The following is an 18,682-nucleotide window of genomic DNA, read 5'->3' on the forward strand; positions in this document are numbered from 1 at the left end:
GAGCTAACAGAGTTAACTCTTTAAAACTCAAAGGAAGCTGTTATTCGAGTTCGCAAAAATGTACAGCTCCGGCTAACTACCCTTAATTAAGTCCGGAATTCTGTACGAAAAGGTCGCGGGCTTGTTAATCGTATTTCGAATATTTACAGTTAAGCGTAGGTGGGCGTTTTATAAAACAAATGGGGCATTTTCTATGAAAAGGGACCTTATTGTCGATGGCGCTTACGCCGCACAGCGTCGCGCGGTATTGTATTTATATCGGAGCATCGTTTATAATGGCGTAAGCGCCATCGACAATAAGGTCCCTTTTTTATAGAAAATACCACAAATATTGAAAACCTGATTCTCACAGGTCCTGGTGTTTTTGGGTTCTTTCAACTCAGAATAACTAGCATATTCAATCCTGATGATTTAAAAAATGTATGAAAATTGTACATCCTACTATACGTCACGCACATACAGGTGAAAAAAAAATTTACACTAAAATGTGACGTAATGGAATGGACATTTTGGGGCATCTTTTTTTAATGACAGGTTGGAGAATGCTGCCGATTCTGAGTACAATGAGCAGAAGAATGTTCAGATTTGAAAGAGTCAGGTTTACAATATTTATTTTAGAAAATGCCGGTCTCACAGCCCGTGGGATGGAAACATGTTTATTATATTACCGTAAAATGTGCCTCCTTTGCTCCCCACAGGGTAATTGTACTCCAACAGTTGTTATATATGAAAACTATATGGAAACATGTTTATTATATTACCGTAAAATATGCCTCCTTTGCTCCCCACAGGGTAATTGTACTCCAACAGTTGTTATATATGAAAACTATATGGAAACATGTTTATTATATTACCGTAAAATGTGCCTCCTTTGCTCCCCACAGGGTAATTGTACTCCAACAGTTGTTATATATGAAAACTATATGGAAACATGTTTATTATATTACCGTAAAATATGCCTCCTTTGCTCCCCACAGGGTAATTGTACTCCAACAGTTGTTATATATGAAAACTATATGGAAACATGTTTATTATATTACCGTAAAATGTGCCTCCTTTGCTCCCCACAGGGTAATTGTACTCCAACAGTTGTTATATATGAAAACTATATCACAATCTCATTTAATTCGACTTTAAATATCAACATATTACAAAATGATTATTAGTTAAAAAAAAAATCGAAATTCGAATTTTGGAGCGAATTATTAGGCACATTTTACGATACGTACCTATAACAATTAGTTTGAGAGATAATTGATAATCTAATATGAACTTTTAAATGGTATGTATTTTTATAACCTTAATTAATTTAAACCATGGTAATCCACCACATCATTTAGAAGCTGAATCGGAAAATTATAGGCAATTAGGTCAGGTCCTTGTAAATTTTCCAATAATAATGCCGTATCGTAGGATTATTTTTTTGTATCGCAAGTTCATAAACTCTAAACATATTATATCAGAGTACTTAGTCTATTATTTCATACAAACAGAACACTTACAAATTGTTCTACAGTTCTACACTGCTAGCTGCCTGTGTAACCTACCCTTAAATATCTTATTATGTTAACGATATCTCGACAGCCATCTGCTCTCGTTTCCAAACATTTCTGAGAAAACTCGACCTCGAATTACCTTCCAGACTTCATAAATATGTATACAAATAACCAATGTAATTTTATTTAATTTGGTAAAATGATTAAAAATTAAAATATGTACATATTGCCCGTCGCTTTCATTTATAAATTGAAATAAGTCGTAACAAAGTAGAGGTACTGGAAAGTGTTTCTAGAAAGATCAAATTAGAGCTTGAGAATTAAGCATTTCATTTATGGCTCAACAACCATTGTATTGTGTTGTATTGTAGGAGAGGTTAAAGAAGCTATGGTTATCTGATTGATTAATGTGCCTATATTTGTATTGTATGTTGCTTTATATTTTTCTACTTCTTTCCAATTTTTAGTGTATTTTCCCCATTCCTTTTTGTGTAATATATTATATGTTTATCCTATTAATTTTGTATGTATTTATATCCTTTATCTTTCTGGTACCTTGTTGTACATTTTGCTACATTTGTCACCCTCTTTTCACTTTCTCCTCTGATCTACTCAAAGGTTAACTGGAAGAGATCCCTCAAAGGGATAAGTTCGCCTTTGTACATCTTATTATTTGTACCATGTAATTTTTAATATGTATATTTGTACAATAAAGAGTTTACTACTACTACTACTAATACAACCATTGTATACTTAGTATGAATTATCTCAGGTGATTATTTCGGGCTCGGGCCCTAATATAATATGATAAACAAAAAGTATTGTTTCCTTTATACAGTGGTTACACTGCTTACTGTCAATAGCCACGATATAAGAAACGGGAACAAGCCCGTTTAAAACGCAAATTTACCATTCTAATTATATGGTTCAAATTCATGAAACAGCCCATTCGGAGATAACACATTGTTCTCTGAATGAGCTGTCACATGAATTTGAACCTTAATACTATCACGATAGTTGCTTTTTAGGGTTTCGTACCCAAAGGGTAAAAACGGGACCCTATTACTAAGACTGCGCTGTCCGTCTGTCCGTCTGTCTGTCTGTCACCAGGCTGTATTTCATTAACCGTGATGGCTAGACAGTTGACATTTTCACAGATGATGTATTTCTGTTGCCGCTATAACAACAAATACTAAAAAGTACGGAACCCTCGGTGCGCGAGTCCGACTCGCACTTGGTCGGTTTTTAAACGACATGGTTGCATTGGCACGTGCTTTAGACCACTCTTAAAAGAAACAAAGGCTTTTGTTTAACGGATGGCCGAAAAAATCATCTGAGATAATTTATTCTATACCATTAAAGGTTCCCAAGGATATCGAAGTAGAACTCACTGTGTGGTCAATAACGTAGTCGAGGTGTGTGACGGGCGTGCCGGGTGTGGGCGAGGGGGGACAGGAGGAGGCGGGCGACTCGGGCTCCGACTTGGGCTCGGCCTTCACTTCCATGAGGGAGTCGCTGGAGCGCCGCCGGCTCCACGCGCTGGCGGGGATGGCGGGGTAGCACTCGTCTTCCATGTCTGAAATATATAAAAAAAGGCTGAGAACCAAGCTGATAGTTGATTAAGATTTCTTATACCAAACTGTAATTGGGTACTTTTCATGTATGGGCTCCAAACTCAACTATAATATTCATTTCGAAACGGTTTAGTCAACTATAATGAATTTGATTTGGCGCCGCGGTCCAGTGGAAAAGACACCAACGCGCGACTATTTCATGAGTAATACCTATTCATATATTATGCACGCGTTGATGTATTTTGTACTACTGATATAATTACCAAATTTTCTTTAATTTTTAGGTTTTACAATAGAAAAAGTATTATTTTAGATGACGTGTAGAAAAAGTACTGTATACAATAGTGATCTAATCACGCTTTTCAATCTCGTACCTTCATTAGGCCACTCAGCAACCTTCGTGGCCTAAACACGGTACTCGACTGAAAAGCTCTCTATTATATCACGATTGTGTAAAATACTATTGTAGTTCCAGTAAAGTAATACAGTTAATTCTCAAAGGGCGATTAACACATTTAAATGTGTTAAATATTCTTCGTCTTAACATATGTTAAATGGTACCGTTACCTGTTAGGTTAAATAGCAGTACGGACGATTACGTATGCAGCAATTTTTTTTTTTTTTACTAGCCTAATTTAGTGTCCCACTGCTGGGCAAAGGCCTCCCCTCGTTTCCTCCACTCGACCCTGTCGTTTGTAGTGTCCCGCCAATCCGGATAAAATGCGTCCAAGTCGTCCCGCCATCTCCTTTTCGGCCTGCCTGCACCCCGGCCAGCACCATCTATGGTGTTCCGTTGGTCCCACTCGGTAACCATTTTGGCCCACCTTTCAGGGTGCATGCGGCAGACATGCCCAGCCCAGTCCCACTTAAGCTTAGCGGTCTGGACACCTACATCTACAACTCGAGTTTATAGCATGCAGCAATAGAGAGTATGCAGCAATAAGGTTATTAATTATTAAACAAGGCGGTCTTGCACTAATAGGTACCTTAACGAATTAGTATGAGAAAAACTGTAGATATAAATGGAAGTATTTTTTAATCCTTCGGTTATTGTCAGTTAATTGGCTCCATTGTCATGAGGTCAGGATCTGCTGATGGGATCCGTGAGAAACCGAGGAAACTTCAAATATTATAGACACTCATTGCCGTACATTTTTGAAGTGAAACTAATAATGAAGAACATAAATTCGTTTAATTTATGTTCTTCATCATTAAAACGTATTTTACTACTGATTTACGTTGATTAATAGTAATTAGTAAATGGTTTTAGTGCAATTTAGAGAAATCGCTACACCTTATAGAGCTTTTCAGTCGGGTACCGTGTTTAGGCCACTCAGCAAGCTTCGTGGTCTAATGAAGGTACGAGCCTGGAAAGCTCCCCCGCCGCGTCTGTCTGACATGTTCGCGATAAACTCGAAAATTACTCAACGGATTTTCATGCGGATTTTCAATAGATTGATTCTTGAGGAAGGTAGGTGTATAATTTGTTAAGGTTTTTTTTGTAACCCGTGCGAAGCTTAGTTTTATATTATAAAACGTATTATAAAAGTAGGCCCCTAGAAGTTAAAGGTTACGTAAACAACTAAACATACACGCCCCGCTTAACCACAGATTAATAAATAGTTACTACGTAACAGATACATCATTCCCATACAAAAGCGAAAATACCTACTCTATAATAGCCTACAAAATCTTAATAATAATACCTGCTGCTCAGGACGAGAAGAAATGTACCATAAGTATGCGCACAAAGAGCCGAGACTGCCTTACTCGCCGTGCGAGCCACGTGCCAACGCGTCATCGTAAGAATGCGCTAGGGTTGTACTGTTACTTATGTTATTATTGTAATAAAACGAATGTTGCGAATCAACTATATTTTATATTAGTCAATCAAATATTTAAAAACAACACTTATAATACCTGACTCAAAAAACTCCTTAATTTACGATTTATCTACTTATGTTCAAATAAATAAATAGTGACAAAATTCATAAAGATAGATTTTAAATACTACTCACCTTTCTTCGTCTCTCGGAAATGAAAAAACCGGCCAAGTGCGAGTCGGACTTGCCCACCGAGGGTTCCGTACTTTTTAGTATTTGTTGTTATAGCGGCAACAGAAATACATCATCTGTGTAAATTTCAACTGTCTAGCTATCACGGTTCATGAGATACAGCCTGGTGACAGACGGACAGCGGCAGCGGAGTCTTAGTAATAGCATAGAGTAACTTATACTAGAGCGGTACTGTCATAGTAAATTTTGTAACCCCAGTAAATTCACTGCCATCTGTCGACACACTTTAAAACTAAAAATGAAGATTTATAAAAATACGATAGAATGTATTTAAATATAGATAAATGATTTTTTTTATTTGCATTAATTATTTTTATGATTTTGACCCATGTTCTTTCACTGATATGCGTTAAAATTGTTAAATAACAAACGAAACCGTCAACGCCATCTATACGACTGTAGGCCAAAACTAGTAGCGCCCTCTGAACGAGAATCAAATTTTCTTGATTTTCGAGGCACGTTTTTTCCTTAGACTGTATCCATCTATTACGGAGTTATATCTATCTTTGGTAATAGGGTGCCGTTTTTACCCTTTGGGTAAGGAACCCTAAAAAAACGACAAATTTTCTTTTGTTTTTTGACTTTTACACCCATCTACTGCACAATAATTACGTGGTTTCGGTATTTCGAAGCGTAAGCGCGGGAAACGCGCGGTGCGAGCGCTCAGGCGGGCGTTCGGCGGCCCTCTGTCGATTATATCGTCGACGATACGCCGAGCGGTAGGCATATAGCGCGTGGCTTTGAGCGAGTGAAGGAGGCCTGGCTTAACCGAGCTAGATGTGCGTGCGCACCGTTTCCTTTTGCTCAATTATAATTAGAGATGCCACGAATATTCGGCATACATTTTTTGATATTTTTATTTTTAGTTTTAATCAATACTTTGTTAGTAATACAATTAAATTAATCTTAATATGCTAATGTTAGTAAACACACATTAAATTACAAATAAAAATATATATCACATTTAACTATTTACATAATGAAGACTGCCACATTCCAAACACTACTGCTGTACATGCAACAGCATCCGTGGTGCTGGAACGGGCAGTCTAGCCTCTCGGCCAGCACATGCAACAGACTGTTGGAGCTACCGCGCAACCGCCGCATCAGTGAGGCAGTACGCTTACGCATTATGGCCTGGAATCCATCAGTTCGAGCCTCCGCAAACATACCTGATGCACTGCAGAAGCGCGGCAGACCCAACAGTACCCTAAACCCATTATTATATTGTACTCTCAGGGTGTTGAGAGTACTCTGCGTATATCTTACCCACAGGCTGCACGTGTAGAAGCTCTGGCAGTAGGCCTTAAACAATGTTATTTTGACTTCTTTTGTACACCGTGCAAACCTGCGGGCAAGCATATTACAACGCACAGCCATGGAGCGTCTCTCCCTTTCCACGTCTGTGCCATCTGAGAGGTCCGCAGTCACCCAATGGCCCAAGTATTTGAACTCTGACACTTGTTTGAGTTCACTGCCGTACAAGTAGACGGGGGGTACTGTCCCAACAGTACCGCCATTATATGTGACATTTTCAATCAAAAGGTACCACATTGTCGCTTGTCGATAAGGTTGATTTCTAATTGAAGCTATATAGAAATGGCGCCTTACTGACAAGCGACAATAAGTACCCTTCTGGTTGAAAATGGCACATATTGTGATTTTATTTCAAAAAAATAACCTTTGTGCTGAATAACGTGTTGTTCAGCATTATTTACCAAAATATTTTATAATTTTCTATCAATTCGCTAACTTGCTAATAATCAGTGCTTACCTACATCAAAAAAACTAAGCCAAATTTAAATATTCAAATCAACCATTTCGCTGTTTAACACATGTAACAAACACGTTATGTGCACACAATAAAAGAATTAACTGCATTTCAACGTTTATTCAAATTTACACCTTGTTCTAATACAATAGGGTACATAATTAAAGGGTTTATAAATGGAGTTGTATATATGTGTTACCGCTGTTATGCCGCATTGTTTTTGCAGATGCCTTTGAATGCATCATTGCTTACCAAATAACATCGTTAAATCATTATTTACGCTAATTAGACGAGCATACAACAGTTGTTTAATTAATTTGGACATACCTACTCTACCTACCAGTGGCGCCGTATAGCTATTTTTAAGGTTCCGTACCCAAAGGGTAAAAACGGGACCCTATTATAAGACCGCTGTCCGTCTGTCATCAGGCTGTATCTCATGAACCGTGATAGCTAGACAGTTGAAATTTTCACAGATGATGTATTTCTGTTGCCGCTCGAATTGGCCAAACAATTCTAAACGGGCCATATTTTCACTGCAATATGTGGCCGACAACTATTATTGTATTGGTGTCCCTCTCTTACTCACATGTTAGAGGAAAACACCAATAGTTGTCGGCCACATATTGTAGTAGAAATATTGCCCGTTTACAAGCCCCTTTAGTTGAGTCCTCAACTCGTGTTCGATCGTAACGCCACAGCCGATTTGCATGCCGTTTTGGTGAAAGGAGCCGGCGGCGGGTGAACGCACTGCCGTTGATTCACACATATATATCCTATCCCCAAATGTCAAACGCCTCTGACATGTAAAATGGCGTCTTTAGCCTGTACTGGCCATTGTATCCGGTTGTGTTTAGCTACGTATCATTTTTAGGGTTCCCTATACTAAGACTTCGCTGTCTGTCCGTCTGTCAATAGGCTATATCTCATGAACCGTGATTGGCAACAGAAATACATCAGCTGTGAAAATTCCAGCTGTCTAGCTATGACGGTTCATGAGATACAGCCTGGTGACAGACGGACAGACAGACAGACAGCGGAGTCTTAGTAATAGGGTCCCGTTTTTACCCTTTGGGTACGGAATCTACGTAACCCTAAAAAACGATTTACAGAATTGTAAATGCAGCAATTACAACACACGTATATGTAACATAATGCATGCAGTAATGACTGTATTTACCTCAATAGTTGCCAGCATTCCGCACGGTCAACGAGAGGTCGGATGCTTTTATTATGATTTATGACATTCACGAATGAATACCAACTGTTTTCTATGTATTACCAAAGAGGATATAATATAAAATAAAGCGGTACTGTCATAGTAAATTTTGTAACCACTGTAAATTCACTGCCATCTATCGACATACTTTAGAACTAAAAATGAAGATTTATAAAAATACGTTAAAATGTATTTAAATATGGATAAATGTTATGATTTTGACCCATGATCTTTAACGGATATGCGTTAAAATTATAAATAACAAACGAAACCGTCAACGCCCTCTATACGAGAGTAGACCAAAGCTAGTGGCGCCATCTGATCGATAATCAAATTTTCGTGATTTTTCGAGGCACGTTCTTTCCTCAGACTGTATCCATCTATTACGGAGTTATATCTATCTTTGGTATTACGGATATTTGGGCGAGTCAACTTTCAGACAGACATTAATCTGACCGCGACATTTAAATTTCAATCGCAACTTTCGCTTATAAAATAAATAATGTAATTTTATGTTATACGTTAAAACAAGCGATTTGCTCAGTAATATACCTAAAATTTAGACAAATATTAAATTGAAAACGTCATTTTTGGTAACTCCAGACATTTATGGTAACGCCAGAAACGTGAAAACAGTCTGTCTAAATTGTCTAAAAGATGATTTGCCCACTGTCTTCTTGGATCAAAATGTCACAATTAGAAAACTGACGCAAAATTTTAAGCAAATTATAATGTTAATCTATTTTAAAGAAAAAAAAAATCTATCTTAAAAATAAAGATTTTCTCTAAATCACATTTGACACTACATACATGCTAACCACACTGACACTTCTATGTCACAACTATGTGCAAGCATTAAATGTCGCTATAGTTTAAACTGTGTCACTAGTTATTTATTAATAATTAATTAGGTAAGTACTAACTTTCGACTATTTCATTATTTTCCACTGTTTTTTGTTGACGTGATCAGGTCCTGGCAGAAAATCAGTGCTTTTCGTAATGGGTGAAGCGCAATACTGAGCCAGAACCTTTTTGTTTTGCTGCGACGCACACAGGATTTTTTATTTGTATAAAACAGTATTTTTATGTATTTTTTCCTTTTTCTCTATTAAATCTTTTATTTATAACAACATTAACAGTAAACTATAAATAAACTTAAAAATAATAATATTAAAAACTACAAATAAACTTAAAGTAAGGCTTTATAAATAAAAAACGTCCCCCAAGTCACTTTTCTCTATTATGTAAAAATCTGTGTGACTTATTTGTTGTTGTAATTTTTATTTTTTTTCTGGATTGTTCTGTGTACCTATGTCATTTCTGTATTTGAATATTTTGTGTGTATTGTGGCAAACAAATAAACAGTTTATCTATCTATCTATCTATTTGACACAACGATTATTAATACCTACCTGTCAAATGTTTCTTAAACGGCTCACAAAGACTGTTTTCTTGAAACGCTCGTTGAATTCGCGACAAATCTCCAAGTGCATTACAAACAGCTCTGTTGTTTACAAAGTGGAGACTTTTAACCGATAAGGAGAAAAAAATACAAGGAAAATGGAATGTAAAGAAGCATTGTGTAATAGAAACGTTGCCATGGAAATATGATAGGTACTTAAAAAAGTTTAGGTCAAATCTGTCAAGGGGATATTACTGCAATGCTCTGCCGCCAGAGTACAGCACTAGCACCCATCGTCATCGTAAACTATACTTTTTTTTGACAAGTTTTCACAGACAATAAAATATGACGTTGATGCATCAAGGCGGTTTGTTTACAAAGGGCCTACCGGGAAACGTGAAAATCGAAACTCGGCTATCTGCCTCTTTATCGCTAGAATATGCAAGATGAATGAGCACTATAGGTATCAAAGGACTGATTCACCCCGCGCCGCATCGCTTCGCTTCGCGTTCGCGTGTTGTTCGCCTACGTAGTACGCTCTAGACGACGTGTACGCGCGGGGGTGTATGTTTGATATTGATATGAAACGATCGCTCACACTTTATTCGCGTTAAACTGCGAGTCGTGTCGTAGTCAATAACAATATCAAAAACTTTAACAAATCGTAAAATCTGAACGCCGCTCACTAAGGCCACGCGTGATTGTAATGGTTGCATTTAAATGCCCATAAATCATATCGATTGTGCGCAAGTAAGCGCCATTATCAAGCATACCTATCGGTACTTATCGGACTCGACCGACTTACACCTTCGCTACCATTTTTTATTTGCTTATTTAATTGTCCCACTGCTGGGCACAGGGCTTCCCTCTTTTTCTCCATTAATTCCTGTCGCTTGTCATTTCCTACCATCCTATGCAAAATACGTCCTAGTCGTCCCGCCACCATGCATCTTCTGTGTCTTCTGTCATTTATCTGTATGGCGCACAATAAAGCCCCTGCTGCTTTATCCCTAGTCCCTGGGTGGTCCAGGTGATCCAGGCCTTCCCAGAAAAAAGCCTTAAAATGGCTTAGTCGTTTATTGAATAGCCCCAACGATTGGCTTTCCCTTTGAATTGCTTACCCGTTCATTCACTTAACTCTAGGAAGGGGTTTCCCTTTCAGAGATTCAAATATGGAATATGGATGGTATAGAAAGGATGCCAATCTCTTATGGCAGAATTGTTCCAAAAGTGATCGCTTTTAGCTTTAAATAATAGTTCCTAATCTCTCCGGTGGCGCTAGTTAGGCTCTGGGACATAAGGCAACAAATAACCCGACCAAATTACGTAGGTTGTTTTTGGTAGTATTTCGGTGTATGGTGGCGCCGCCTAATTACTGTTTTTTGATGGACACTTTTCATACATAGAGATTTGGCTCCTTTATATAGTCTCCATGGATTAAAAAAAAAAATGACATTTGTCCTGTCAACGCGGTAGACACCCTTCACTTCAAACATAAACAGGTAAGCAATATTTGACTCATTTTTACGAAGAGAAAGTTGAAAATGGAATAAGCATTATAATTTATGATCAATAAATATAATCGACCCCTTCAAGAGACGGGTATCGAACGGGTATTATCAACTTACCCGTAAACCGTATTATGAAGCGCTAATAAGCCAAATGAAAGGGTTTTAGGTGGGTTTTAGTTAACAACGGCTTTGGTAAGCAAAGCCTTACGAAATACCCCTTTTATAATAAGCCCTTTTGAAAATACTCCTCAATAGGAAATATTACGCAAAACTACGTAGAGGGCGTCACTAGCACAATCACAGGGCCTACCTCGAAACACGAAAATCTGAAGTTCGATTTCTGCCTCTCTATCACTCTTGCATATTCGGTTAATAGAGGGGCAGATAAAGAAATTTCGACTTTCGCGTTTCGCGGTAGGCCACCTGTAAACAAACCGCCTTGATGCATCAATGTCATAAAAAAAACTTGTTAAAAAACTGTTTAAAGCAAACTTATAGTTACTCTATGGTTTAGGACGTGCACTCTTGCGGCACAACATTGCAGTAATATTCCCTATTAGACTATGTTTTTAAGAATGTTCCAATTTTTAAACGCCAACGGTAAACGGCCGGCCAGAAAAGTCGCAACCGTACCAGAATGCTCGGATTGTCGCTCACGTGCGCTCCATATTTAAAAATTCCGTTGCGATACGGAAATGCACGTTTTACTTTCTAGTGAGCAAATGACGCATAAAACGGTGGCAGGAATCACTCATTGTGGGTTTAGTGATAGACCTGTACCGCTGGCTATATTTTGACCCCTAGGTTATAAAAATATTAAAGTCAATTCTGTTTTCGCTTATGAATACTTTGTTAAGATGTAAATCTTACATTTTGTTTTGTGTCATATATATAATTTGCTTTTCTAGTAATTTGTTATTTTGTGGTAATTATTTTTTATTTTGAATTATCTTGGAGAAAAAAATATTCGAGAGAAAACATGTAACTGTGTTGCATTTAGGATAGTGTTTTTAGTGTGAAAACATAGTTTGTGTCAATTACGTCCACTGCAATCTGATACTATGTCATAATATTCTAAATGACACAAAAAAAAATTAGAGTTAAAAAAAATTACTTAGGTCGAATTTAATCGTTTAAATAGGTCCATTAAATGATTTTGTGTCTTATTAAGGCATAGCTTCATAAGATATTTGATGATTTTGTTGTAACAGGCTGTCACCGTTACAAAAGAATATTAAAGATATTAGAGTTTACATCTTATTAATTTTAAATGCGGGATAAATAAGATGTATGAATTTGTGTCACTTGCATCCACTGCATAAACAAATATTACAAAAATATTATTTGCGTTCAAACGAAGCTAGCGGGCGGTCTGAATGGGCAACGGAGGCCGTGCAGGGTGGGGCCGCGGCGTGACCTTGCCGTACGCAACGCATGTTTACTTCGCCTGTGCGCCAAATTAACGCAACTTATTCAAAGAAGTTACGCAAACAACACAACAACAAGCAAAAAGCAAGTAAAGAATGCGTCGAATTATCTTTTACCTATTTAAAACTCATAGATATTGTACAATGTCACCATTATGCAAAAGAACTGTAAGTACATGTTTGATTTGCGAGCGAGCTGGCAACATTGCGCAGGGAAATCTTAAAAATATCGCGTTTACGTGAACGCCACATACATTTGTGACAGTGATAGGGAAAAGGTACCAATAAAGTAAAATTTGGTTATTAATACCGTGACTTTCTTTCATTCTTTGATAAAAAAAAATTGCTATTTATGCAACAAGTGCGGAAATCATCTTTACGCACGTGTATCATACAATGTTTTACTATGCATTGTGCGAGTAAATAAAAAAACATGTCATGGCAAATAAGTTTAATTATTAAAAGGAGTGTTTTAAATCGACACGAGTTGCGAATTACCTATTCGCACGTGTATCGTACGTTTTACAGTACATATGGCCCTTTAAACTTTCGACATATGCACGGTAAGTGCTCTTTTCCGCACTAGTGCGAGAAAGTAGCACCATATGTACTGTAAAAAAAAATTGAAAACAAAAAGCACTTGTGCGGAAAAACAGTACTTTCCGCACGATATGGCTCCGTAGGAAACGCACTTTTCGAGCACATCCATTGTAAAAAAATATATAGGACTGTATCTCCTAAACCATGCGTCGTAGCGCAAAAATAATAAAATTTTCGTTCCCCTTTATGTAACCCAAAAATAATACATGAAAAATACAATGAAAAAAAAAAAGAAACAAAATCTTTATAGGGCTGTATTAGCTGTATCTCCTATATCGTGCATCGTAGCGCAAAAATAATCAAATTTTCGCTCCCCTTTAAGAATCCCCTAATTAAGATTTAAAAACGCAAAAAAGAAAAAAAAGAGGAAAAAATCTTTATAGGGCTGCATCTCCTAAACCGTGCATCGTAGCACAAAAATAATCAAATATTCGTTCCCCTTAAGAAACCCTTAACTAAAACTTTTAAAAAAACCAGGAAAAAAAACTTTATAGAGCTATTAAAGCTATACAGGGTTACTTTTTAGTCAGTTAACAAAAAAAAACCCTGAATTCAGTATCGTTAATAGAACCCATTTCAATAAAAAAACATGTACTTTTTATTTTTACGATTTATTATTTTTATTCCTAATTTTTTTACAAATTATGCACACCCTACACACAGCTGGTTTTGGGGTCAATTTGAGTTCATGCGCGGCGCATGAGTGAGGGTGTGCGACGGGGGTGCGCGCGGCGGGGGAGGCGGGGAGCGCGCGCGCCGCCTTACCGCCGCCGCTCAGGCGCTCAGTCTCGCGCCGCGCTGTGTGCCGGACGGACCGTCGGTTCATTTTCTCCTCGCTCGCCCAGTCGCCGCTGAGCCGCGAGCCGCGAAACGATGTACTCAAACCGCGAGTTTTATGAAATGGTGAGTGTACGCCAGGGCCGATAACAATCTGAGAGCGGCTCCTAGGTTGTACGAGGCAGAGATTCTGCCCGTGTTAAGAAATACCGGTTTGCCTAATGCGCGTCTCCCAAGTCTGCGTACAATTTTGTCGGCGAGTCAGAGCCTACTGGATTTTGGACAGTTTGCAGTGCTTGCGCATGCTTAAGGTCGTGGAGCACTACGTTTAGCTGTGGAAATTGAAAAGGTGTTAAGTAGGCTAATTTCGCTAACAACCCGAGGGCCAGCACAAATGACGCAGCACGGCGTTTCGATGTGAGCCAGTAATTTGGAATCAATTTAAAACCGCCGGGACCAAATTTAACCCATCAAGGAGTGGGGGGGGGACGCCCCGCCTGCGCGGCGAAGAACAAAAGCGGCCATCTTTGAACTCTGCTTACACCGCACAGCTCCCCGCCCGCCCGCCACTCTACCCCATGTGCAAGCGCTGCCGCTGGCCGCGAGCGGGTGCCCCGCTCACTCCTCGCCTCCGCCACTGCCGTCAGTAAGTAGGGTGACCAAGTTTTCTACTGTTTCTGTGGAATCATTTGGGTGCACTTTTCTTTTTTTTTATTTGAGAAGGGATAAAAATAAAACAAAACGTATATTTCATTTACTTTAGCGATCATTTATACGAAGTTTGTTAACTGACTAAAAAGTAACCCTGTATATATAGATATAATATCTCCTAAACCGTGCGTGGTGGCGCAAAAATAATAGAAATTTCGTTCCCCTTTATGAAGCCCCAAAGTAATATACTAAAAACACAATGAAAAAAAAGAAAAAAAATAACATAAAACTTTATAGGGCTGTATCTCCTACACCGTGCATCGTAGCGCAAAAATAATTTAAAAAATCCCTTTATGAATCCTCTAATTAAGATTGAAAAACGCAAAAAAGAAAAAGTGGAAAAAAATCATTTTAGGGCTGTATCTCCTAAACCGTGCGTCGTAGCGCAAAAATAATAAAATTTTCGATCCCCTTTACGGAACCCCAAAGTAATATACAAAAAACACAATGAAAAAAAAAAACAAAAAAAACTTTATAGGGCTGTATCTCCTAAACCGTCGTAGCGCAAAAATAATCAAAATTTCGTTCCGCTTTGTGGAACCCCACAATAATATACAAAAAACACAATGAAAAAAAAAACAACAAAAAAAATCTTTATAGGGCTGCATCTCCTAAACCATGCGTCGTAGCGCAAAAACAATAAAATTTTCGTTCCCCTTTATGCAACCCATAATTTAAATTTAAAAAAACGCAAAATTTTAAAAAAAATCTTTATAGGGCTGTATCTCCTAAACCATGTGTCGTAGCGCAAAAATAATAAAATTTTCGTTCCCCTTTATGAAACCCCAAAGTAATATACAAAAAACACAATGTAAAAAAGAAAAAAAGAAAAAAAAAAACAATAAAAAAATCTTTATAGGGCTGTATCTCCTAAACCATGCGTCGTAGCGCAAAAATAATAAAATTTTCGTTCCCCTTTATGCAACCCATAATTTATATTTAAAAAAAAAACGCAAAATTTAAAAAAAAAATCATTATAGGGCTGTATCTCTTAAACCATGCGTCGTAGCGCAAAAATAATTTAAAAAACCCCTTTAAGAAACCCGTAATTAATACTAAAAAAAAAAAACAAAAAAAAACCAGGAAAAAAAACTTTATAGAGCTGTATCTCCTAAACCGTGCGTGGTACCGCAAAAACAATAAAATTTTCGTTCCCCTTTATGCAACCCATAATTTATATTTAAAAAAACGGAAAATTTAAAAAAAAAATCTTTATAGGGCTGTATCTCCTAAACCATGCGTCGTAGCGCAAAAATAATAACATTTTCGTTCCCCTTTATGAAGCCCCAAAATAATGTACAAAAACACAAGAAAAAGAAAGAAAAAAATAATAACAAAAAAACTTTATAGGGCTGTATCTCCTAAACCGTGCATCGTAGCGCAAAAATAATCAATATCCGTTCCCCTTTAAGAAGCCCCTAATTAAGATTTAAAAACGCAAAAAAGAAAAAGAGAAAAAAATCGTTTTAGGGCTGTATCTCCTAAACCGTGCGTCGTAGCGCAAAAATAATAAAATTTTCGTTCCCTTTTATGAAACCCCAAAGTAATAACAAAAAACGCAATGACAAAAAAAAGAAAAAAAAACAACAAAAAAAACTTTAGGGATGTATCTCCTAAACTGTGCATGGTAGCGAAAAATAATCAAATTTTCGTTCCCCTTAAGAAGCCCTTAATTAAGATTTAGAAACGTAAAAAAGAAAAAGAAAAAAATCTATATAGGGCTGTATCTCCTAAACCGTGCGTCGTAGCGCAAAAATAATCAACTTTTCGGTCCCCTTTATGTAACCATTAGTTTATACAAAAAAAACGCAAAAAAAAAGTTTTTTTTTTATAGGGCTTGATCTCCTAAACCATGCGTCGTAGCGCAAAAATAATTAAATTTTCGTTCCCCTTTATGAAACCCCAAAGTAATATACAAAAAACACAATGTAAAAAAGAAAAAAACAATAAAAAAACTTTATAGGGCTGTATCTCCTAAACCGTGCGTCGTAGCACAAAAATAATCAAATTTTCTTTCCTCTTTATTCAACCCTTAATTTATATTTAAAAAAAAAACGCTTTCACTAAACTGCTGTAACTCGGAAACTTATATTTATATTTATTCAACATTACATGTCATGTGAATTACAAAAGATGTTAGTTACAGGTAGTTGGTACATGACACCCTGATAGGGCACAAAATGCTAACAGATAGGTACTTACAATTCTAGCGAAAATCAAAATAATTAATATACTTTAAAGCTAAGATAGTTCATGCAAAGCAAAGGTATGTCAAAACAATATTAATTAAATTAAGAAGTTATACAATGCAATGTCATAATCTGATATTATAATTATTTTTAATATTTACATAATCATATTCATTCCTACTATATTTAACTTAACGGATTCCATTTCAACAAAGTGTCATCATTTAAAAATTCGTCAATTGAATAGTAAGACTTATCGGTGAGCAGCATTTTTAACTTATTTTTAAATATTTTGTCATTATATTGTCTTCGGTTACCGCGATACTTACTCATGAAATAAAACTATGAAAACGGATTATATCGCGTATATTGAATTTATAATACATCCCGACGTTTCGAACTCTACTATAAATTCAATATACGCGATATAATCCGTTTTCATAGTTTTATTTTATTTTGTCATTACTTTCCTGTTTCAATATTTTGGGTAGTTTTTGCTATGATGACGCATCTACAGTAAGGACCGTTTCTGTACATAGCTAGTTTCGAGATTGGTAAGAAGTACTGGATTTAGAATCCACAAAGGGGACTTTACTAAATTATGACACATATTAAAGCCTGACCAGTAATATATGATCATTGTCAAGAGGGCGCTGTTCATTCTCATGTATAGGGTGACAGTTCAGTATAGTATGAAAAAATATTGTATTTAATGAACATCATCATCAATGTAATTAATGTTGCTTGCCACGCTTAAACATAACAAAAATCACAATAAATTGCGTCTTAAAATAAACTTAAAAAGTCTACTAAAAATCGAAACAAAAGTAATTTTTAAGTCGCTGTTGTGACATTCTCAATCAAAAGGTAGGTACCACTTTGTCGTTTACCATAAAGACGAAATTTGATTATATCTTTATACAAATAACCTGTCAGAGAAAGTGGTACCTTTTGATTAGGAACGTCACAAATGTTGGTCAGTATGAGGAGTGCAGCCTACAGTTTATTTTTAATTATATTTATATACCTACTACGGTAAGATTGATAAGACTATGTAATTATGCCTCCGAATGAAATAAATACACTGTATCGCAAAACTAAGTGGCGAGACAGCTCATAATGCCATCTCTTGGTTGGTCTTAACAAGGGTAAAGGAGATAGTATTAAGATCTCAGTCGCCAGCTGATATTGCGGCAAGTATAATAAGCACCCCACCCGCGTAGGTACCCTTCCCCGCGCACGCCCTTCTTGCTCAATTGAGTTTTATTTTGCCAGATAGTAAAAAAACCGTGGATCAAAATGACCCAAATTATGAATGATGTCTCAATGTGGTATTATAATATTGTAGACGTAAACTTAATAATATGAATTTTTTTTTGTGGCAGATACAGGGTGTTAATTAGAAAAAATTTTTTTTTAAATAAAAGCGGTGGATGAATTTGACACAGATTTGTTTGAATAACATATAACAATGTTCTGTAAAGTACAACACTTCACTTACCGACTCTAATATTTTTTTAGGCGTTTTAGGATCAATATTAGGTATTTATTAAATGCCATTATACCCGTGGATGAAAATGACACAAAATGCGTGTGTACGTCGGAAGCCACTTTGCCTTTACAGGGAAACAAAGAATTTCGTCTCGAATATTTTTTTTACAGAATGCTGATTGAAAAAAGAAATACCTAAATTTCTACCTAAGCAAATACCTAGGATGACACAAAATATTATTTTTAGGTTTAGTATATGGTCTGGAAACTATATATAAAAAATAAGCAACATTAATATTCTTATAACCTCAGAAGTTATTGGTACAGGTCTATGATGCCATTTTAGGGACATTTGATTTCAGTGACATTTCAGATTTGTCAGGTAGGTACTGAACTATACTGTCATTTAGTTACTGACTTATTTTTTAATACAGTTGCT

At 36.7% G+C, this 18,682-nt stretch overlaps 1 protein-coding gene across 1 annotated transcript in view; it reads right to left on the reverse strand.

Annotated features, from left to right (window-relative positions):
- The window catches only part of LOC134741333 (cyclic AMP response element-binding protein A), a 197,763-nt gene that overhangs the window by 9,541 nt on the left and 169,540 nt on the right, over window positions 1-18,682 (reverse strand). Inside the window, exon 3 of the mRNA XM_063674085.1 lies at window positions 2,888-3,072. Coding sequence (XP_063530155.1) covers window positions 2,888-3,072 — 185 coding nt within the window. The remainder of the gene's footprint in view (window positions 1-2,887; window positions 3,073-18,682) is intronic.

This window comes from Cydia strobilella, chromosome 5, assembly GCF_947568885.1.
Source record: "Cydia strobilella chromosome 5, ilCydStro3.1, whole genome shotgun sequence".
NCBI lineage: Eukaryota > Metazoa > Arthropoda > Insecta > Lepidoptera > Tortricidae > Cydia > Cydia strobilella.